The following is a 24,471-nucleotide window of genomic DNA, read 5'->3' as shown; positions in this document are numbered from 1 at the left end:
TCAGAATTAGATAAGGATGGGGATTTAATTTGGATTCGAGTTGGGATTTCAATTTTCAAATTTAATTTGGAATTGGGTCTCTGTGGTTCTTACGTATAAAAAATATTGTAACTATTTTATTAAAAAAATTTCCACATCATTAAAAAAAAAATGCTAGGTCACTATTCTATTAGTTACATAAATTACACCACTAATAGCCATTAACAAAAATACTAATGCAACTCATTTTTAAAACTTGAGAGATCAATAATGCTAATTTGAAACTTGAGAGACCAATTGCCCTCATAGGGTTAATTTTAGGGACTAACAATTTAGTTTCGCGTATTATTTATGTCTCTTTAGAGCATTCATATCAAAGGTGCTATAAATTTTAGTATTTAACACCTCAAAAAATTACTTTATCAATTTTAACACTTTACTTTTTAATACACACTACATCAATCCGTTTGAATACAACTTATTTTGCTGAAACTGAAAACACTGTCGCAAAATAATTTTTTAATGTGTGAATAGTACCGTGAGACCCATGAATAATGTGTAAACAGTGTTGAACAGTACATTTTGTCTCCGGTACAACAAATCTATATGATATTACTGTTCATACACCGAAAAAAAAAAAAAAAAACGCAAACTTTAAATGCAAACGTATATCTAAACCATCACTTAACGTGAATGCTCCTCTAATTATGATTTTTCCAGAGTTTTTTGAAAGTACGAAAGTGTCAAAACCGGATGAACCGGTTCCTGTTGTCAATTCCGTAGGACCTTAGCTAATGAACAATGATGAATCACAATGACAATGACCGGTTTTGAAACAATAGTTAGTGGTTAGCGGTTACATTGTGTAGTCTATTGTGGTCCATCCGTCCACGTGGCTAACGAGTTTTTTTTTTTTTTTTTTGAGAGAAAGATTTAGAGAAAAGATAATTGTATTTTTTTGCAAAGATATCTTAATCAAATTAAAGACATCTCATGATTTGAGCTTAAAATATGACTTTTTTTAATTGCTTTAATAATTCAATACCAATAAATAAAATTTTCTAATTAATTTTATGTGATTTATTTTCTAATTAATTGTTCTGGTAGATAAAATTAAAATGTAAGTGGTAACCAGTGTTTCTTTATGCCAAGTAAATCAAAAAATTTGAATTTTTATAAGATTTACGAGAAAATGAAATTGAATGGTTGTAACTTTTCTAAATTATTTAACACTATATATTAAATCTAAACTCCAATCAAATTTTAGTTACATTCAATTCATGATAAAAGGCCAATTGAAAATTACAGTAATATGCAGGTTCAGGTGTAGCTGGTGTCTTTTTTCTTGGATCAGGTTATCCTTTGGAGTTTGGAGATAGCATTTTCCCAATTCACGAGTCTTCTCTCATTCACATCTTGTATTATTCATTACCAGTTGTTCTCATTTGACTTTATTTTTTATTTTTTATTATTAATTTATAATATTTTGGAATGACTGACTGACTATGAAGAGAGAAGACTGACTGACTATGAAGAGAGAAGAATTCCAATTAGTAACCTTTTCTTTCGAAGGCAATGGCATAATCCCCACTTTTTACTTTATTCAATTTAATACGCAACTCTGATCTTTGAGTCAAACTCAAGAACTACACCAAATGACAAAGGATGACTACTCAGATGAAGTGTTGATTGAAAAATGAAAATTTAATTGATCAGTGAAACAGTGGTCAGCATATTCAAGAACTCAATCCCCATTTGGGCCTTGGGACTAAAAGGTTTGTTGAATTCATCAATCCTCATCCTCTGAATCTTGAAATGTTACATAAAGGTTAAGTAAGCCATGCATAACACCCTTCTTTGAAGAATTCAGGGGAAAAAAAAAAAAAAACAACAACAATGAAACAAGAAATGGGTTTTCCCTGTTATCTGTACACACTCAAGGGACAAAACATATTGCTCTGATAGTTATATGGAGAAAGGTTTTGCATACACATCAAACGGTTCATTTGCAGTAAGCTGTGGTTCCTGTAGCAAAATACAAACCGGAAAAAGTTAAAGATACTAATCGAAAATCAGCAAAGCATTCCTTACATCAGCACCAATGATAAATATATAAGTAATACAAAAAGACAGAAAGGCATGTGATCAAATTTCAATTTATTAGATATAATTTGAAGGCATACAATTTATCTAGCTATAGTGCATCTTTAATGCCTTCTAATGAATGTTACCGAAGAAAAGGGAGACAACATATGTCTTGTTGAAACTTAAGAATTAAAGGGTATAGCTCTTGGTGCAATGGAAAAGCATATACCATCCTACTACAATTTTGAGTACACTATCAGACATATTCAAAGAGATAAACAAACCATTACTTTTCTAAAAATTCATATGTATAGATGAGTCATCATGCTTTCTAACATTGGGTGTCGCATCACATGAAACTTTCCTGAATATGAGAAGCAGCAAATATTAGGCCTCAAATACCATGTTGGAATCATAGGAGCTGCCTAGATAGTTTGTTGATGGCATATATGCAGACCTTTTTTGAGTCAATTCCATGGGTTGGATGAGAGAATATAATACTCAAAATGAAGAAACTCACTTCTTAGAAAGTTCGTTGATGGCACAGATGCAGACTTTTTTAAGTCAATTTCATGTGTTGGATGAGAGAACACTGGATAGATAATACTCAAAATAAAGAAATTCACTTCTTAGAGCTGCAAAAAGACACCATAAATCACCTACTAAATCCTAAAAATCATTCACCACCTTAGAAGCATTTTCAAGGGCATCCCTCTAGCATCAGAAACCGTGGGTAAATAACATTTTGGCCATGACAGGAGAGAATTCATATGCTGTTTTTTATCCAACAGGAGAGGAGTAATGTGAAGAACATAAGTTGATTTAAAATGTCTCATATAAGTATATAACCATGATAAAATATTGATAACAGAGACGGATGACTCAAATCTGCTTCCTTTTTTAAAATTCTTATATTATGGTTGAGACTAAAAGCTTTTATTGAATTTTAGTATGTCAAACTCTCATTTCAATATATTTAGGTATTCTACAATTCAACAAAGATGATTTTTATTTGTGTGTGAGAGAGAAAGACAGCAAAATTTCAGCATATTTATTTAGTTTCGACTTTAGCCTTGAAAATACTATGCCACCCCCAATATGAGTTTTTGCCTGGTGAAATTTTTACTTTTCAGAGGTTGATGAACCGTTTATGCTATATTCTGAACTAGAAATTCAGTTCTTGTCTGTTAGAGTCTCAATGGCTTGCACAAGGCTGCTATAAATGAAGGTTTGGCCTTGCCTTGTTGCTGCCATTCCTCACAAGTACTGCTGGACTGAGAGTGAAGTCCTTGAAAGCATGAAGCTAGGTTATAGTTAGCAGTAACCTAGGTTGAGTGGTATGTACTGGCAGTAGGATCAGATCATGACCAATTAGCCATGTGCTTATTGTAATTCCAGCATGTATGTGATCAAGAATTGGCATGTGAATCGTTAAAGTCAAGTTAGTTACTAACAGTTAGTTGTTATGGCAGTTACAATCAGCTAGCTCTTTAAAGATTGTACTTGCTGTAATGGAATGAACAACTAAGGAATAACCAATTTCTCTCTTTCTAATCTTCTATACTTTTCTAGCCTCTCTCATTTCTTAGGAGGCCTGGCTACCTCAAAAAAGCCACCCTAATCCCAAATCCAACAAATTCTAAATCACTAAAATAGAAAATCCCTAACATTGTCTAATCAAGTGTCGTCTGTATATAAAACTAGTTTTCAGTTTTTCCATGCATAAATGATGACAATATTAACTTAGTGAAAGACACAATGCAGACAAAAACAAAGATAACGATCAGTGCTTATATTTTTATTTATAATTCAAATAACTAGAGAATTATAATCCTATATTTCCTCCTAATTTTTAGCGTTTTGGATTTATAGGCTAAACCATACTTTGGCCCTTGATAAACAAAGTGAATTTTAATTTGGTCCCTAAATTTTTTTTAAGTTCTGAATTTGCATTTGAAAATATTTTAACGTTGAGCAATCTAGTCTGTTCCAACCAAAATGGGAATGATGTTGTCACAAAAATTATGACATGGCAAAAATTAAGGTGTGCAACCTCATTGATTTCTGTTTGGCATTGTTATTCTCATGCGACCACATTGCTCAAAATCAAAATTTTCAGGGATAAAATTGAAACTTCATGAAATCTATGTATATCAAATTAAAACTTAACCCAATATTTCAGGAACTAAAAGTATAGTTTAGCTTTTTTTTTTCTCCCCCTAAATTTTGCTCAGGCAGCATATGCAGTTTGCACTATGTGCCAATGAAAAAAAATTCACTAACATCAGCACAATTGTCTCTTTTCACAATACATGTGTCCAAATCAATGTGATTGCAAGGACAACCATACCTGTCTCAACCCGCCACCACTCCCTCCTGTCAAAAGCATGGTGAGAAGAGATGTCACTATACCACCACCACCACCTAGATCATCATCTGTGTTACGAATGGTTGACCGCATTGCATTTAGCATGGCTCCATATGTAGTTGCCTGTCCACGCTCAATGGCTTGGATGAAAGAATAAGTCATTGCACCAGTTGAAGTGATCCTTGATAGAGCCTGTCCACATAAAACATTAGCTCAGATCTTAAATACCACTATATTTTACTTGAATGATAAACTGATGCCCAAAACTTTACGTCAGTATCTGCTGAGGTCTGATTATCATCACAGCCACTGAAGGATATGACCTCCCCACCACTTGTTCCTTTCCACACACCTGATCTAGGGCGATGGTCCTCCCATACATACCTCCCAGTCCTAAATCCACACACACAGACAGATATATAAAGAAAGTGTAAGCAAGAAAGGACAATGAAAGGACATGGTAGAAAAACTAGACTAGTACCCATCAATGGATAATATACACTGGCAGAGACTTAATAAGGTTTTGGAAATTGTCTTGTAGACTTATCACATTGTATTATCAAAGCTATGTAACATAATATTTTGTGTGACAATAATATCCACTGAAAAAAAAGGGACTCACCTATCCATTCTACATAGAAATGGTAAATCTAAAACGGTGCCACTATGGCAAGCATCTATGATTGCATGGAGCTTAACTCCACGAGGAAGAGGCCGGACAATGGTTTCATTGATCTCATCATCAATAATCATTCCCTGAGTTTGAAAATCTAAGGGGCAGAGTGTTTCATCATATCCATCTATCTCATCTCCAGTGTAGTTCCTTTTCTGTGAACCATGACCAGAATAATGAAAAACCAAGGAGTCTCCTGGTTGACAACCTTGCACAAGCCAATACAGTGCCATTCTAATGTTGCTTTTAATGGGATGTCTGTAAGGATCAGCTTCTTCTTCTGCGAAGTAACTTTCACAATGAGACTCAGATTATGGCATGGAAGAAAAATACAGGGACATCAAAGAGTACCAAAAAAAAAAAATTTTGAATTCAGATTAAAAGGACGGATCTTTTTAGATTGTGGCTCTACATATAATTATCTAGTAACTTGTAATCAATTAAAACTTTGTATGTTTACACTTAAAAAAGCATTTCTAAAACACATTTGATAATTTGATAGTTACAACAACAGGGGAGGGGGATTCGAACCCTGAATCCCTTTATAAAGGAGAGGAGACTATTGGTTCTAAATTGTTACATGCTAAAGTAAGGATTGAGTGATGGTCAGTTTGTTGGTTTTAAAAGAATAAGTTTTTGCTTTTAGGGAAATATGGACCGCATCTGAATTCATACATACACTTCCAACTAGATAAAGATAAATGTGGGTTCAATTAATTCTCTTGCCATCAAATAATGAACTTGGGATCAAAATTAACTTTCCTATAGTCAGGTAGAACCGAGTTGCCCTTTAGAAACAAATGAGTGGGGACTGCTTATCAATTGTAATCAAAGAAATAAGACACATAACATAGTAGGTATACAATTAAATTGACAAAAAATTGAGACCAAACACAGAAAAGACATAGCAAGTATTGCAAATAATGCATATGCGAGCAAATAAGCATTAGGACTTGTTCAGCAATTCGTATCAAAAAAAAAAAAAAAAAAAAAGGACTTGCTCAGCAACAATCTGAATTCAGAAACAGGTGAATAAAACAACAGCAACATATGAGCAAAAAGGAAAAAAGAAATCTCTCTCTCTCTCTCTCTCTCTCAGCCCAAATAAGACAGCAGACAAAACAAATACACAAAAAATCCAACATAAACAATGAAAGGGAGAGATCAAAGATGAGGAAGAGAGTACCATTAAGCATGAGAATGGCAGACTCAGGGAAGTTGAACTTGTTGACCAACAAGTACTTCATGCACTTAGCATCATTAATACAACCCTTCAGCTCATGCCGTGAGTTCCTATAAGATATCCCACAAATGACAGCACGCTTGCGGCCGTGCACGGCCGGAGGCGGCCCTCGTGGCGCGTGGTTGTAAGGAGACGGAGCAGTGAAGGGTGGTGGTGGTGGTGGGTAGTACGGTTGGTGTTGATGGGTGGAGGAGTAAAAACCTTGTGGTGGTGGTGGTTGGAGGCTACGAGAGTCAGCTATGCGAGTCACAGCATGGCAAATAGCACACCGAATTGAATGAGCACCTGGTGGAAGCTCTAAAGCTCTACGGCAGTTTGAACAATCTACAAGCAACATGTTGATTATGATGATGATGATAGAAAGAGAGTTTAGAGAGATCAAAGCTAGCTTTTGATGGAGATCGAGAATATATGTACTGTATGTTAATGATGATGAAAACTTGAAAAGTCTTTAACTTTTTTTCATGAAATGAAAGGTACAGAGAAGATGGGGGTTGTTGTTATGATGCGTTTATAAGAAAGAAAGAAAAAGAAAAAAAAAAATTGAACTTTGAAAGAAAAGGGTAGGAAAGAGCGAGGAGATTCATGATCCGATACACAGACTCGTTGACTCGTAGGTTTGGTCTGCAATGTATTAAAAGAGTTTGCAAGTTGCAGACGACGTGGGAAATGGCGTATGTTGGATTTGGAAGAAAAGCCAAGGAAATTAACAAAGCAAACAACTACTCCACATCAACTACTACTACCCGTGAATTACACGGATTTATTTGTCCACACGCTTTATGGTTTGCACCAATTGATTATTTGTTTATGAAAAGAGTACATAAATATATATATAGAAAATTTTTCTTTTTGGTTTGGCAATTAAACATATCATAGGATGGTTCTAGTGGCTGCTCAGATTAGGCGTGCAATCCTAACTTTCTAGGGGAGGGCTACATTTTGATGATAGGATTGTTAATTTGGTAGCAGACAAGTTGTTTAAATTAAAATACTACTGCGAATGGATGATTCTTCTTTCTCTCTCTCTCTCTCTCTCTCTTTTTAGAGTAAACTTCTCTCTTTTCTTAAATTGTCATTATTTAATGAAAAATTCTAGAGACAAATAATTTGACATATGATATCTGCTATGTGGCAGATTATTAGTGGAAGGTAAAAAATATAATGTCAATGGTGAATTTAGATAAGAACAAAAAAAAAAAACTTATCAACTCAATTTATGTGAAAAATATTGTCAAATTTTTTATTGAGAGAAATTTATATTATGTTAGCTCTATATATATAGAAACTCTAATAAGAGACTTCTAAAAAAAAAGACTTTCTCATTATAATTACGTAATTTATTGATACTATTACAACTTTAAAACTAAGAGCATCTACAGAAGATGTGGCAAAAATTATGTCATTTTACAACATCAAAGACCTACTTTATTATTTTACCACACCATTTTACAATATCCCATTTATCAGATGTTTTAACATACAATTCTATACATTAAAATAATATTTCCTACATAATAAAATAATATCTCCTACGCATTAAACACAATCTACCGCCACTGCAAACAACCAACAGCCACCACTACACAGCCACCTATTCCTCCACAACCCAAAACACAATTCAAAACAAACCCACCACAGCCGTTAATCTCTGCCATTATTGAAAAATTTTAAGGTTTTGGATGTTTTTCTTGCTCTGTTTTGGTTTGGAGGCAAAGAGAGATCTTTGATTGATCAACACCCAGCCACAACCACGGCCCCACGCCGCCACTGCACCACCACGACCCAAACAATCAACGACACAAACCCATTACAAAATCACCCCAAACAACCACGGCCCCACGCCGGACCCATTACAAATCACCCCAACAATCAACGACACCAACCCAGGCACGATCGCCGCCTTGGCCCTGTCGGTCCACCCGATCGTGTTGAAAGCGAGCGCAATGAACTAGGCGAAGAAAAAAGCGAGAGCGATGAGCCACGGGATCGGATCTCCGAAGGCAGAGAACGCGGCGGCGAAAGTCAGCGTCTTGGTGAGCACGAAGGCGCCGAGGTCAAGTAGGGCGACGGCGCCGAGAACAATCAAGGACACCAACTCAGGCACAATCGCCGCCTTGGCCCTGTCGGTCCACCCGATCGTGTTGAAAGCGAGCGCGAGAAGCAAGCGAGCGCGATGAACTGGGCGAAGAAAAAAGCGAGAGCGATGAGCCACGGGATCGGATCTCTGAAGGCGGAGAACACGGAAGCGAAAGTCAGCGTCTTGGTGAGCACGAAGGCGCCGAGGTCGAGCAGGGCGACAGCGCCGAGAGAAACAGGGAGTTCGACAGAGAGACAGAGTGAGGTTTGAGAGGAGAGGATTGGGGGTTTGAGGGAGAAGAGAGGGAACCGAAGAGTGAGAGAGAAGAGAAAAGAAAAAACTGAAGGGAGAGGAGAGAGAAAATGAATATAAAACAATAAAAATTTTTACCACATTAGTCCGTACCGTTGCAAATTTGCAACGGTACTGTAGCTATGTGGTATAATTTTTGAGATTTAGCACATTTCATAAAGCATCATTTTTGTGTTTGGTGTGGTAAATGTGCCAAATATTTGTCATTTGGCACATTTACCACACCTGCTGTGGGTGCTCTAAGGGTGGCGTTATTTCCACACAAAATAAAAAGGGAAACAAATTCTAAAGTGGTTCACAACTTGTTATCATGGATTAAAAAAATGAAAATTTTATCACTTACTTTACCTATCAAATGCAAGCTTTTAAAGTAAATGCTATAAAGATATTGATTCAATTATTTGGTATTAAGTTTCCAAATTGAAGAATGAAACAAATCTTTTTTTTCATAATTTTTGTTCATAATTTACTATGTAAGGACTCAATTTGTATCGATCCCAAATTGGTATTGGGTTCGAACATTAAAGGCCCAAACAATAAATTTGTAGAGTGTGGGCTAAAAGGCTAGGTCTTGGTGAACGGACAGTCGTTAGTCATGGTGTTCATGATGATCGCACAGGGGTGAACTGAGTGTATCCAGGAAGACTTTCTCCTCGGCACGGCCTGGGTGGCTCCGGTCCTTGGACCTCGTCCGAGGAGTTTAATGTTCTTATTCCTCCTTTTATGCTAGGTTTCAATGGTCCTAGAGACGATACATCATGCTGTCCTCCTTTCTGGACTACTTCCTCCTCCTTTTATACTAGCTTTTCCCTTCCCTCGAATGTCCACGTGTACGTTCAGCTTTATAAAGCTGATACTTGTCCTATCAGCCATACCCAAAGTGGTTGGGGGTGGTTGTAAAAGCTGAAGAACATGGCTCTGTCAGGCGCAGAGTACTTGATTGCAGTAATGACAGCCTTTCCCTTGTTCTTTGTCGCCACACTGTTCAGGGGTCCTTTCCCCATTAATGCGGCCAGGACGTTTGTTGGCGCATTCAATGCGGAGGTGACAGTTTTTCCTTGAACACTGTACTCGCCCTTTCTTTTAGGAGCGCTCTGGGGGTTGCCTTTGATGGCGTGCCGTTCCCTTCTAAGTTTTGGGATGTCGAGGACAGGATCGTCCTCGACTACCTCTCTAGGCCATTTGGACTTTCGTTGCATGTCCTCGGCAACGTCTCTTCTCGCCGCGGGCCCTGGACCCTAATGTAAAGTGGGCCGGGATCACCAATTCTCTGGCCCCACAATAGCCCCTCAAAATCCTGCTGTCCGACTCCTCGGACGGAGAGGAGGGTTTTGGTGACGTCGGGCCTATGTCATGGCTTGCCAAGTCTTGTCCTTCATCAATGTCGGAGCCTCTTCGTTTGCTTGGGACACGCTCCTGGTTGTGAGACATTCTTTTAGTTTACCTACGCCGCATTCCTGCCGTTTCGGTACACGAGGCGCGCCTTTAATAAGATCTCTTTACGAGGCGGCGCAAATCCAACGGCTGAAGACTGCTTTGGGAATTGGGCGGAACTTATCTCGTTTGTAGTTTTTCTTGGAGATTTGTATAGATTAAATGTCGTCAGGCTTGCCCTCCCCCATACAAGAAGCACGGTGGGAGGTCATTCCCTTTATTTGCAGACCATTTAAGCTTTTCAGATCCCTAACCCTCCAATTGTGCCCAAAGTCCCCATTACCAGTGTGACTGAGCCTTAGGGGGTGACATGGTCAAGGCCAAGATGAGGGTGAAGAGATCACACCCTCTTCAGAAGCCATGGGTATCTTCGAGATCCAAGATGGCCCGATCAGGGCAAGGGAGACAAAGACTCAAGACATTCCTTCTCCTCGACAAGGCAAGAAAGGAGCCTCTTCTTCCTTCAGCCAAAATCCGAAGCAGGTGAAGGTCACATCAGATTTTTGGTGCGACAGCACTAAGATTTCCCATCGCCGATACCATCCGTTCTTGCTCGATTGCTGCTAATATGATACTTGCTCGATTGCTGTCAGAGCTGGTATGGGGATTTGGCATCCCTGCTTCTCCCTCTCTTCCACCACTAGTGCCATCCAGACTTGCTTAGTCGCTGCTAGAGCAAGGTTGTAGACCAGGTGCCTCTACTTCTTCTTCTCTTCCATCAAGGGTGCCATCCAGACTTGCTTAGTCGCTGCTAGAGCAAAATTGAAGGATCCATCGTTTCCGTGTATCTCTTTTTTTTTCTTTTTTTCTTTTTTTTTTCTTTTTTTTTTTAATTTCTGTAGTTAGCTTATAGTATAGGCTTGTCCAAGCCCTTTTTTTGTATGCTATACTACTTCTTTGTCTAATAAAAGATGACTTTATCCCATTTTGCGTGTTCTTTCTTTTCCGCAATAATTATTTTGTGAATGGATGTGCTGGTGTCCTTTTCTTTTGAACAGTACTTAGGGCCGATGCCCTTGTTAGCAAAGAGTTATCACTTTGAACTTATTAAAACTGACGGGGACAACAATGCCAACTTCAAGTAGGTTAACCATATGAGACTAACCGGGATAATAGCTGAATGTTCTGTATTGCATATGGGGTGATCACTCGAGGACGTGTAACCTAAAATAAACTGTCCGAGGGGGTCGCCGGGCACTAGGGTGCTTCGCCACGTTTCAGACGATATTTATAGCCTTAACTTGTTTTGGGCATCCGGTCCGAGGACCAAGGTATGACTGTACCGTGTCTAAACACTCGGTTGTGTTAGTTTCCTTAGAGCTAGGGGTCCGAGGACCGCGCGGGATTTCCATTCTGTCCAGGACTTGAGCCTTTCTTGATGTAGTTAGTTTCCCATAGGTTTGAGTCTAAGGACCATGCAATACCTTAGTTCTGTCTAGCACTTATATTTTCTTGAAGTAGCTGGTTTCCCCATAGGTTTGGGTCCGAGGACCATGCAAGACCTTGGTTCTGTCCAACACTTATATTTTCTAGTGACTAGTTTCCCATAGGTTTGAGTCCAAGGATCATGCAAGACCTTGGCTCTGTCTAGCACTTAGACTTTCTTGAACTAGCTGGTTTCCCCACAGGTTTGGGTCTAAGGACCATGCAAGACCTTGGTTCTATCCAACACTTATATTTTCTAGTGACTAGTTTCCCATAGGTTTGAGTCCGAGGACTATGCAAGACCTTGATTCTGTCTAGCACTTAGACTTTCTTGAAGTAGTTGGTTTCCCCATAGGTTTGGGTCCGAAGACCATGTAAGACCTTGGTTGTGTCCAACACTTATATTTTCTAGTGACTAGTTTCCCCATAGGTTTGAATTCGAGGACCATGCAAGACCTTGGCTCTGTCTAGTACTTAGACTTTCTTGAAGTAGCTGGTTTCCCCATAGGTTTGAGTCCGAGGACCATGCAAGACCTTAGTTCTGTCCAACACTTATATTTTCTAGTGACTAGTTTCCCCATAGGTTTGAGTCCGAGGACCATGCAAGACCTTGGTTCTGTCTAGCACTTAGACTTTCTTGAAGTAGCTGGTTTCCCCATAGGTTTGAGTCCGAGGACCATGCAAGGCCTTGGTTCTGTCCAACACTTATATTTTCTAGTGACTAGTTTCCCCATAGGTTTGAATCCGAGGACTATGCAAGACCTTGGTTCTGTCTAGCACTTAGACTTTCTTGAAGTAGCTGGTTTCCCCATAGGTTTGGGTCCGAAGACTATGCAAAACCTTGGTTCTGTCCAACACTTATATTTTCTAGTGACTAGTTTCCTTATAGGTTTTAGTCCAAGGACCATGCAAGACCTTGGTTCTGTCTAGCACTTATATTTTCTAGTGATTAGTTTCCCCATAGGTTTGAGTCCGAGGACCATGCAAGACCTTGGTTCTATCTAGCACTTAGACTTTCTTGAAGTAGTTGGTTTCCCCATAGGTTTGGGTCCGAGGACCATGCAAGGCCTTGGTTCTGTCCAACACTTATATTTTCTAATGACTAGTTTCCCCATAGGTTTGAGTTCGAGGACCATGCAAGACCTTAGTTCTGTCTAGCACTTAGACTTTCTTGAAGTAGCTGGTTTCCCCATAGGTTTGGGTTCGAGGACCATGCAAGATCTTGGTTCTGTCTAACACTTATATTTTCTAGTGACTAGTTTCCCCATAGGTTTGAGTCTGAGGACCATGCAAGACCTTGGTTCTGTCTAGCACTTAGATTTTCTTGAAGTAGTTGGTTTCCCCATAGGTTTGGGTCCGAAGACCATGCAAGACCTTGGTTCTGTCCAACACTTATATTTTCTAGTGACTAGTTTCTCCATAGGTTTGAATTCGAAGACCATGCAAGACCTTGGTTCTGTCTAGCACTTAGACTTTCTTGAAGTAGCTGGTTTCCCCATAGGTTTGGGTCCGAAGACTATGCAAAACCTTGGTTCTGTCCAACACTTATATTTTCTAGTGACTAGTTTCCCTATAGGTTTGAGTCCAAGGACCATGCAAGACCTTGGTTCTGTCTAGCACTTATATTTTCTAGTGATTAGTTTCCCCATAGGTTTGAGTCCGAGGACCATGCAAGACCTTGATTCTGTCTAGCACTTAGACTTTCTTGAAGTAGCTAGTTTCCCCATAGGTTTGGGTCCGAGAACCATGCAAGACCTTGGTTCTGTCCAACACTTATATTTTCTAGTGACTCGGGCTACTGGAATCGCGAGGATTAGCCCATTGACAAAGGTGTGGGGCATAGACTTGATGTTAGAAGCCCCTAGAACTGTCCGTGCCACTGGCACTTCGAAGTGTAGCCTTGAGTGGAAGCTGTGTTAGGGCAACAACCGCGTGCTGCTAGAAATGATGGAGGGGCTTTCGCATAGCTTACACCACTGCCAAAATTATTTCTTTCAAGGGACCCTTGTTGACAGGGGCTTGATTCTACCATGACTAACCGCCGCTTGCGCCAACACACAAGCCTCCCCACAGATGGCGCCAATTGTAAGGACTCAATTTGTATCGATCCCAAATTGATATTGGGTTCGAACATTAAAGGCCCAAACAATAAATTTGTAGAGTGTAGGCTAAAAGGTTAGGCCTTGGTGAATGGATAGTCGTTAGTCATGGTGTTCATAATGATTGCACAGGGGTGAACTGAGTGTATCCAGGAAGACTTTCTCCTCGGCACGGCCTGGGTGGCTCCGGTCCTTGGACCTCGTCCGAGGAGTTTAATGTTCTTATTCCTCCTTTTATGCTAGGTTTCAATGGTCCTAGAGACAATACATCATGCTGTCCTCCTTTCTGGACTGCTTCCTCCTCCTTTTATACTAGCTTTTCCCTTCCCTCGAACGTCCATGTGTAGGTTCAGTTTTATAGGGCTAATACTTGTCTTATCAGCTCATACCCAAAGTGGTTGGGGGTGGTTGTAAAAGCTAAAGAGCATGGCTCTGTCAGGCGCAGAGTACTTGATTGCAGTAATGGCAGCCTTTCCCTTGTTCTTTGTCGCCACACTGTTCAGGGGTCCTTTCCCCATTAATGCGGACAGGACATTTGTTAGCGCATTCAATGCGGAGGTGACAGCTTTTCCTTGAACCGCTCCTACACTATACTCGCCATTTCTTCTAGGAGCGCTCTGAGGGCTGCCTTTGATGGCGTGTCGTTCTTCCCTTCTAAGTTTTGGGATGCCGAGGACAGGATCGTCCTCGGCTACCTCTCTAGGCCATTTGGACTTTCGTTGCATGTCCTTGGCAACGTCTCTCCTCGGCGCGGGCCTTGAGCCCTAATGTAAAGTAGGCCGGGATCACCAATTCTTTGGCCCCACATACTACATTTGTAGATTATTATTGGAGCAACATCACTTTCACATGGACATACAATTAACACAATTTTTATTATGTACTAATTATAATATGCACCTTGGCAATAATGAAAAAAATGAAAAATTTATTGTCACCAAATTGATTGTGAAAGATATCTAAATATACATGCACTTTATAATTAGAACCAACTGATAGCGAACACCTAAGAATGTTTTTTTTTGAAAGCAAATAAGAATGTTATAGTTTAAAAATTAAAATTAAAATTGGAAAAAGTTTACCTTCAACCCATTATGTGGCAATTGATAAAAGGGTCATGCTAACGAGTGCCCTTAGGGCACTTCTTAATAATCCATTTTAGGAAAGTTTTGATACCAATTTTATGGGAAATGAAAAAAACTGTCAAAATATTAATTACTTTTTTTTTTCACTTCCCATAAAAACTTTCTTTAAATGGATTATTAATCAGTGCCCTTAGGGCACTCGTTAGCATTTCCCTTGATAAAATTATCTACATATAATTTTAATCACAAATCACATGACTCATTAAATAAGTTATATGATTAAGAGATTAAATTATATAAGGATGTGGTGTAAAACCCAAGTTTTATACTCTCCAATTTCAACATGCCACATCATCTTATTATATATTAAAGAATAAGTACAACCACACCCAATCAATTCTAATACCCATCTAAAAATTCAACAAAATTGGGAGTTTATTAAGATGTTATTAACTGTGATAGAATGTACTGAGTTTTAAGTAAAAAGCTAATATGATAATCTCTTATTAAATTGTGTAAAAAATGAATTTTACACTCCATCCTTACCAAATTCAAACTTTGTAATTTTTTTTTTTTTTTTAAAGAATACGAAGTATTTTAACACACACACACACACACATAAAGGAGAGGGAATAAGGTCTTAAAGAAATTGACAGTGATGTATATCCAAAAGAGTCTAACTCTTGGATACACAATATAGGCTTTAAACCTCTTTAATTCATGCTCATTTTCCGATTTCTGATGTGGGATTAACCCACTATTTTTTCTTTTGAGAATACTAGGTATTTTAACACACATACATGAGAAGAGGAGAGAAGATCTTAAAGAAAGTGATAATGGTGTATATCCAAAAGAGCCTAACTCTTGGATATACAGCATGACTTTAGGATTAAATGTACAAGTGAATAGTTTTATAAATTATCACATAATGGGTTGAATGAGATTCATTTAAACCTAGTTTGGAGTAAAACTTTATCCATTAAATATATAGCCATAAATATTAATGCATGTTTTTAAAGAAAAATGTAACTCCTTTGTAATTAATTATGAATTAATAAGGGTAAATTGCAAATTACACCACTAAAATTTGGGAGTGTTTGAATTTTACATCTTGAAATTTCAGAATTTGGATTTTTCTCCTTGAAGTTTAAGGGTGTTTGGATTTTACACTTTGAAATTTCAAAATTTAGATTTTACTCCCTAAATGTTGCATGGATTTTACACCCTTAAATTATAAAATTTTAGGATGTAAAATCCAAACACTCCCAAATTTAAATAGTAAAATCCAAACACCCCTAAAATTTACAAGGTAAAATCCAAATTTTAAAACGTTAGGGTGCAAAATCCAAACACCCCTAAATTTTAGAAGGTAAAATTCAAATTTTGAAACGTTAGGGTGTAAAATCCAAACACTCCTAAACTTCAAAAGGTAAAATCCAAAATTTGAAATTTCAGGGTGTAAAATCCAAACACCTCCAGACTTTAGTGATATAATTTACAATTTACCTGATTAATGATTTCCCATGACTTCTCAATTCTCCAGATGGAAGAGGAAAAATGTAATCCCTTTGTAATTAATTGTGAATTGATAATTTCTCATGACTTGTCAATTCTCCATATGAATTGAGGAAAAATGTAACTCCTTTGTAATTAATTATGAATTAATAATTTTCCATGACTTATCAATTCTCCATGTAAAGTTGTGATTTACAACTATTTTGTATTGGTTTTAATTTCGTGCCAAATTTGAGGTTTTCGCGAATATTTCGCAAGTAAGGTCTTCCCGCGAGATACTCGCGAAACATTCTATTTTGCTATTTTGTCATATCTGATACACCATGTCTTTACCCACACTATATATACTCATATTAACCACATATTGTGAAAAGAGTTTTCAAAGAGAAAACCCTAGCCATAACCCTTAAGAGTTAGAGATTGTCACACCCACAATCCTCTACACAATTTATCCTCAACTTCTACTAATGGTGTATTATAAAATAGACCAACTCCAAGCTCGTCCATAAGGGTCGTCCAGGGCAAGAATAGAAAAATGGACTTATAGAACCCTCATCCGTGACAAGGTCCTTCATCCAAAAGATGCTTGGACGACCTCCATACATTTTGAGTGTGCTTCTCTATACATGTTCTGGATGACCTCCACATTCCTATTTTAGAGCATAAGTAAAAATCGGGGTTCATTGCTACAAATCACTTCCAATGACGGTTATGGAAAATGAGACCAAACAATATAACTTCCATGGCAGTTATGAAAGTTAACTCCGAACCTTACGACCTCCTCGATAGGGGAAGTTATCAGACAAGTAACTGCTTCAAGTGTATACTATATAAGCACTCATCTATGCAAAAATAAAGTAAGTTTTTCGAACATTTTCAAAGAGATTGGAATTCCAGAATTTGAGAGAAATACTGACTTTACCATTGGAGGGTTCTTGGCCGGTCCTCCCCGGTCACCTTTGATTGTGTGTTCATCCTTTCAGGTTTCCTAAGTGATTTTCTTACCATTGAAGCCCGAAGCATTCAGTTTTCTGATTTTACTTTGTAATATTAATTGGCACCATCTGTGGGAAAGAGATTTTGTTTGTGCAATTAATCTTTCTTCAACAAAAAGACTGCATGATTCGGACAAGATTAAGGGCCACTAGCTCAGGCCATGAAGAGAGTAGGGATGCCTCTAGTAATCCCCACCGTGATCGTTAGTCAAAGCCTGTTATGCAACCGTCCTCTGTTCAACACGTGTAGTCCATGGCAGTTGCCATGGCGGAGTTAACCCATTAGAACCAAGAGTTGACCAGAGAGATTAAACTAAGGAGGCAACGACACGAAGGATAAATTGAAGGACAAGCACAGAGTCAAGAAGATAAAGTGAATGCTGAACCCGAAACCTAATCAAGGGGTACCATTTCACGAAGGGTGCCATACTTGGAGAGGGAAATGGACCAGATGAGGAAGGTTATGGATGAGATAAGGGAGAACATGAGAAGGGCGAATCCCGTAGAGGATTTAGTTCATCGAACAGTCTCCCCTTTCACAGCTTCCATCAACAGTCACCCCTTGCCTCCGAAGTTCAAGATGCCTTCCTTGGATTCGTATGATGGGACGCGTGACCCTTTCGATCATATTGCTACTTTCAAGACTACAATGCACCTTCAAAGGGTTCCAAACAAGATTATGTGTAGAGCCTTCCCTACCACTCTTAAAGGGCCAGCACGAGTGTGGTTCAGTAAGATACTTCCAAATACAGTGAGTTCTTTTGAAGAATTGAGTAAGTTGTTTGTCAATAATTTCATCAAAGGGCAAAGACACAAACATTCCTCGTCCAACCTGCTAACCATAGAGTAAGGAGAGAATGAAAGTTTGCGGTTCTTCATTACTCGCTTCAACAGGGAAGCCTTAACAGTGGATGAGATGAACGACAAGTTATTATTGGTGGCCTTCCATAATGGAGTTAACTCTAACTTATTCATCCACAAGCTTTACAAAAAAAGCCTCAAACCATGGCTGAATTCGTCCATTCGGCCTAAAATTTTATGAATGCAAAAGATGCGATTGTAGCCAAGAAGAGGAAGAGAGCTGAGAGAATGGAAATTGATCTCTCGCGTCATTCTGAGCAAGGTCCTTGCACAAAGAAGGGACGGATGGTAGAGAAGAAAGACCGAGACAACAAGAAGATAGGCTCGTTGGTACGGAGTCAGCAATATACGCCCTTGAACATGCCACTTGAATAGGTTCTTATGCAAATCAAGGAGGATCCTTCTTTGAAGTGGCCAGAGAAAATGAAAGGAGATCACAACAAGTGCAATAGAAACAAGTATTGCCGCTTCCATAGAGACCATGGGCATGACACAGACGAGTATTTCGATTTGAAGCAGTAGATTGAAAAATCTTATCAAACAGGGGAAATTGAGAAATTTCCTTGGACGAGATCACAAGGACGAGAAGTTGAAGGGAAAAGTAGAAGAGTCATCACGACCCCCGCTTAGAGAAATAAGATTTATCATAGGAGGAACCTCAACAAGGCAATCCTTAAAGTCAAGGAAGACATACTTGAAGGTAGTGCAGAACGTCCAACTCTTTGGATGATCGCCAAGGACGAGGGCAACAGACGAACAAGCCATCACATTCATGGACGAGGATGCTGAAAGGGTTCACCACCCCTATGACGATGCCATCGTCATCACTTTGCTTATTGCTGACTATACGACCAGAAGGGTGCTGGTGGACAATGGAAGTTTGGCAAATATCTTGTATTATCATGTTTTTCAGCAAATGAAACTTGGACAAGATCAACGTTGTCCAGTGAATTCACCCTTAGTATGGTTTAGAGGAATGAAAGTGCAGCCTGTAGGCACCATTACATTACTTGTGGTGGTGGGGACATACCCACAATAGATAACCAAGGACGTGAATTTCCTTGTAGTAGATTGCTCATCCTCTTATAATGTCATAATTGGAAGACCAACTTTAAATAGTTAGAAGGCAGTCACGTCTACTTACCACCTATCAGTCAAGTTCCCTATAGAGTATGGGGTAGGACAAGTGTAGGGAGATCAACTAGCAGCAAGAGAATGCTATTTGGCCATGTTGGCCATGGACGAACAAGTTCAAATAATGAACATTGAGGAAAGAAGAGTTGTGGCAGAGCCCACTGAAGCATTGGAAGACATTCCTTTGGATGAGAATAACCCTGAGAGGTATACAAGGATTAGAGTGGATATGGAAAAGAAGACAAAGCAAGATCTTGTCCAGTTTTTAAAGAAGAGCATTGATGTGTTTGCATGGAGTCATGAGGATATGCTAGATATAAACCCTAGTGTCATTACCCATCATTTAAATGTATATCCTTCCTCTAAGCCTCTATGACAGAAGAAAAGAATGTTTGCCCCTGAGAGAGACAATGTCATTAAAGAAGAAGTTCAGAAGTTGACTGTAGCAAAGTTTATTCGAGAGATTTATTATCCAGACTAGTTGGCCAATGTAGTAATGGTCAAGAAGGCTAATGACAAATGGAGGATGTGTGTGGGCTTCACCGATCTAAACAAAGTCTGCCCTAAGGATAGCTATCCATTGTCGTGTATTGATCAGTTGGTGGACTCGACTGCAGGTCATAGATTGCTAAGTTTCATGGATGCTTTTTCCGGATACAATCAGATAAGGATGGACGAGGCAGACTAAAAGAAGACATCCTTTATCACCAGTCAAGGCTTGTTTTATTACAAGGTGATGCCCTTTGGTCTGAAGAACACAGGGGCAACATACCAAAGGTTAGTTAACCATATGTTTTGTCTACAGATCGGACGAAATGTAGAAGTCTATGTAAATGATATGCTGGTGAAGAGTCTGGACGAGGGGAACACTTGGACGACCTACAAGAAACCTTTGATATGCTTAGGCAGTACAACATGAAGTTGAATCCTAGCAAGTGTGCTTTCGGAGTTTCATCAGGAAAATTCCTCGGATTCATGGTTTCGCATAGGGGAATTGAGGCAAATCCTGATAAGATTCGAGCAATACTGAATATGAAGCCTCCGCGAAGTATCAAAGAAGTCCAGTCTCTTACCGGACAAATTGTTGCCCTTAACAGGTTTGTCTCCAAAGCTACTAACAAATGTTTACTGTTTTTCAAGGTTCTTAAAAAAAAGTTTAAATGGACGGACGAGTTGTTAGAAAGCTTTCCATAACCTGAAAACCTACCTCACTACGGCTCCCTTGTTGAGTTCATTCGTGCTTGGCGAAGAGTTGTATTTGTATCTAGCAGTGTCCCTAGATGCAGTGAGCTCAGCTTTGATTAGAGAAGAAGGAAGGGTGTAGAAGTTGGTTTACTATACAAGCCGAGCGCTGAGAAGGGCGGAAGGACGATATCCAATGATGGAAAAACTAGCCTTCACTTTGGTCACAACTTCAAGGAAGTTAAGGCATTATTTCCAAGCTCACGGCATCAATATCTTGACAGATCATCCATTAAAGAAGGCAATGAACAAGTTGGAAGTCGCAAGACAATTGATCCAATGGGCCATAGAACTTAGTGAGTTCAATGTCAGGTACCAGCCAAGAAATGCAATAAAAGCACAAGCACTGGCAGATTTCATTGTGGAGTTTACCCCGAGTCAAGGAGAACTAGACGAACTGGACGAAGCTCAAAAATGGGTCATCAATGTGGAGGGCTCATCCACATTATATGCAGGAGGAATTGAAGTCATACTCAAATCCCCGAAAGGAGACAAGTTGAGGTACGCAGCTCGTCTAAAATATCAAACCACCAACAATGAGGTCGAATATGAAGCTCTCCTTAAAGGACTAGAATTGGCTAAGTCCCTAGGGGTGGAGTCAGTAATAGTCTAAGGAGATTCTCAGTTAGTCATTAATAAAGTGGATGGAATGTGTGAAGCTAAAGAAGGCCGGATGAAGAAGTATCTAAACAAGGTAAGGCAGCTCGTTAAGAAGTTCAAAGAAGCAAGTTCTGTTCAACTTCCTAGAAAGGAGAACATGGAGGTAGATGCTTTGGCAAAAGCAGCCTCAGTAGGGGAGGCTATGGACGAATTTGACAAAGTCCAATATATGCCAAGCATAGATCTTCCAGAGATACAACAAGTTGGAAGAGAAGAAAATTGGATGACTCCAATAGTCATCTACCTCAGGGATGAAAGACTTCCAGAGGACAAGGACGAGTTCAGAAAATTGAGGATCCGAGCTGCCAAGTATGTTCTCATAGACAAGGTGTTGTATAAACGAGGTTTTTCTCAGCCCTACTTAAGGTGCTTAGCCCCGGATGAGTCAAACTATGTATTGAGGGAGATTCATGAAGGGGTATGTGGGAATCACTTAGGAGCAAGAGCATTGGTTCATAAGGTCGTCCATGCAGGTTATTATTGGCCAACTATTCAAGCAGATGCAAAGGCTTATGTCAAGGTGTGTGACCAATGTCAACGCTTTAGCAATATTCCCAGGCAACCATCGGAGTATCTCACTCCAATGACAGCCCCATGGGCTTTTGCACAATGGGGATTAGATATCTTGGGTCCCTTCCCACTTGGAACCAAGCAGATGAAGTTTTTGGTGGTTAAGATTGACTATTTCACTAAGTGGGTGGAAGTAGAACCCCTAGAAAAGATCACGCAACAGAATGTCAAGAATTTCATCTGGAAGAACATTGTGTGCAGGTTTGGGGTGCCCAGGGTATTGATATCGGACAATGGATGACAATTTGATAATGCACTTTTCAAAGACTTCTGCGAACACTTCGGAATTCAGAATCATTACTTCTCACCCGCCCACCCTCAAGCAAACGATCAAGTAGAAGTGGCAAACCGATCTTTGTTGAAGATCATCAAGACTTGGCTTGAAGGGGCAAAAAGAGTATGGCCAGATGAGCTACCATGTGTACTGTGGGCCTACAGGATGACTGCAAGAACCCTTACAGGGAAAACTCCTTTTAAGCTGGCTTATGGAAGTGAAGCAGTCTTGCCTACAGAAGTGCATATGGTCAATCACAGGGTAATGAAGTATTAAGACAAAGATAACGAGGAGTAACTCCGCCTGAACCTTGATCTAATAGACGAGGTGAGGATGGATGCAGAGTAAAGGACAACAAGGTATAAAAACCTCATGGCTAGGCAATACGACACAATGGTTAAACCTAGGCGTTTCAACATTGGAGACCTCGTCTTAAAAAGGGTTTCCTTGGCAACCAGAAACCTAGCTCACGGGAAGTTGGGACCTAATGGGGAAGGACTCTACAAGGTTATTAATTGCAAAAGACAAGGGTCCTACTACTTGGAAACCTTGGACGGGAGGAAGTTGGAGCATCCTTGGAATGTTGAACACTTAAGAAGGTATTATTAGTAAGATACTAGCCTGGACAAGCATCATCCTGGACGAGCCAAAGAATGTTTTACTTACCTACGTGTTATTAGCATTATATATTGTGTTAACTCCTCAGAAGTATGTTAGTTTTTAAGCTGTGATGTACGGATGAAGTCATGGATGGAGTATGTGTTTGTATCTTTAAAATTCCCTAAAGGCATTAGCTTATAAGCATGTGCCTCGCTTATGGACGATATTTATGTTATGTACATAATGTTGTGTGAATTCCTAGTTTTCCTATTGATTTCATCCAGATTAATTCACAAAAAAGCTAAGGCCCAAGACGAGTAAATTCTCTGGACGCAGGGATGTAACATTTATAAGCTTTCCTTAATAAGGATAATGAACCTAAGGTGTATTCGTCTAATCAATGGACGAGGTAAAACCTAATACATTCGCCCAACCAATGGACAAGAAAAAAAACGTGCACGCAAAAGAAATATTCAAAATCCTTAAAAGGAATTTGACAAACCAAAATCCAACTTATGGATGGGCAAAAAACTAAATTTACCCAAAGACAAGTAAAGAATCGTCTAACCTATAGACGAGGGGTAATGATGTATTAAGCCTATATAAGGCTAACAAAAGAAACATCATTCATGGACGAGTTATACTTGCAAAAATTTGAACGGTGAAAAATATTGAACATGAATACTCTTATCAGGGACGAGCCAAGGTGAAATCAATATCTTGGGTACAAAAACATTCGTCCATTCAACATGTTTAGTAAGTAAAAGAAAAAAATGAAGGAAATAAACATTCATTCACCAATTAAAGGGTGGATGACCTACGTCCAAAAACCCTTATAAAAAGTAAAGCTTAACAAAGTAATTGTTTGAGAACTTGTCCTAAAACTGTGGACGAGATAAATGTACTTGAGTTACATTAAAAGGTCCAAAACAACGGACCAAACAAAAGGAAAAGAGAAGAAAAAATACAAGGGTAAACAAAAAATCCAAATCTCGTCTTCATGAAGGAGGGGCGTCAGCATTAAGGTCATCTTGAGTTGGCTGGGTGGTGGCATCGTCCCCTATGTTGATGTCTTTTGAGCTCGTTTGGAGGAGGGAGCTTGTAGCAACACCACCAAGGTTGAGTTTGATGGAGCTAAAGTCAACCTCAGGGAAGTTTTCCATAGCGTCCATCCTAAAATCTTCAAACCCGGCTACATAGTTGGTGTCCAATAAGTCAGTATATTGCTTGGACACCTTGAACTCTGCAATCGCATCTCCTTTTGCTTTTTCAAGAAGGGTACTCAACTTGTCATTCCTCTTTTGGAGGTGATCAAGATGAGTATCCTTCTCTATGGCATCAGCTTTCAACTCCTCAACATGGTTTTGAAGCTCTTTGGCATCATCCTTGGCCTTAGCCACTACCTCAGCCCACTTCTTGCACTCGTCCTTAATCTCTTGGATCCTCGTCTTGTCCAGCTCTATTGCCTGCCTAGACGCGGCGATGAACTTAGACATTGCCTACACAAATTAAAACTTGGTTAGACAAAATACACATGTATACATTATTGGCAGGACGAGATATAAAAAAAAGGGTTCACATACCTTGAAAAGGTCATGAACACTAGAGTGCTCAAAGTCCTTCAAAGACATGTCATAACACGCTGCCACGTCCTTGTCTGTCACAACCTTCTCGAACCTTTCCCAAGCTAAGTCTTCATTTTCAACAAGGTTTTGAGGTACTTGTCTAGAAGGTTGAGACGAGGTAGGCGCATTGATTTTGGACGGGATCTGCACGAACGAAGGATCTCTAGGCTCTGAGTCAACATTGAGAATCTGGACGGAGGGATCCTGAACAG

The 24,471-nt window shown here is 39.3% G+C and overlaps 1 protein-coding gene across 1 annotated transcript; it reads right to left on the bottom strand.

The window, feature by feature from the left end:
- Positions 1–1,662: 1,662 nt before the first annotated feature.
- Positions 1,663–7,123, bottom strand: LOC115960704 (metacaspase-1-like). The gene is made up of 5 exons (XM_031079675.1): positions 6,292–7,123; positions 5,055–5,385; positions 4,705–4,825; positions 4,415–4,624; positions 1,663–2,004 (listed from the first exon to the last, which is right to left on the bottom strand). Exons 1-5 carry the CDS (start codon positions 6,683–6,685, stop codon positions 1,945–1,947), a joined length of 1,116 nt encoding a protein of 371 aa, XP_030935535.1. The 5' UTR covers positions 6,686–7,123; the 3' UTR covers positions 1,663–1,944.
- Between the last annotated feature and the right edge of the window lie 17,348 nt (positions 7,124–24,471).

Source organism: Quercus lobata, chromosome 9, assembly GCF_001633185.2.
Source record: "Quercus lobata isolate SW786 chromosome 9, ValleyOak3.0 Primary Assembly, whole genome shotgun sequence".
Classification (NCBI taxonomy): domain Eukaryota; kingdom Viridiplantae; phylum Streptophyta; class Magnoliopsida; order Fagales; family Fagaceae; genus Quercus; species Quercus lobata.
The sequence above is the reverse complement of the archived record's forward strand: the minus strand, read 5'-3'. Positions and strand labels throughout refer to the sequence as shown.

What these genes read in the sequence shown, in the direction of transcription:
- LOC115960704 (XM_031079675.1), bottom strand. Translation starts at nt 6,685, where the DNA reads ATGTTGCTTGTAGATTGTTCAAACTGCCGTAGAGCTTTAGAGCTTCCA. An exon ending in TGCCATTCTCATGCTTAATG is followed by an intron (nt 5,386 to 6,291) that starts GTACTCTCTTCC and finishes GTTACTTCGCAG; the next exon opens with AAGAAGAAGCTGATCCTTAC. An exon ending in GTGGTGGCGGGTTGAGACAG is followed by an intron (nt 2,005 to 4,414) that starts GTATGGTTGTCC and finishes ATTTTGCTACAG; the next exon opens with GAACCACAGCTTACTGCAAA.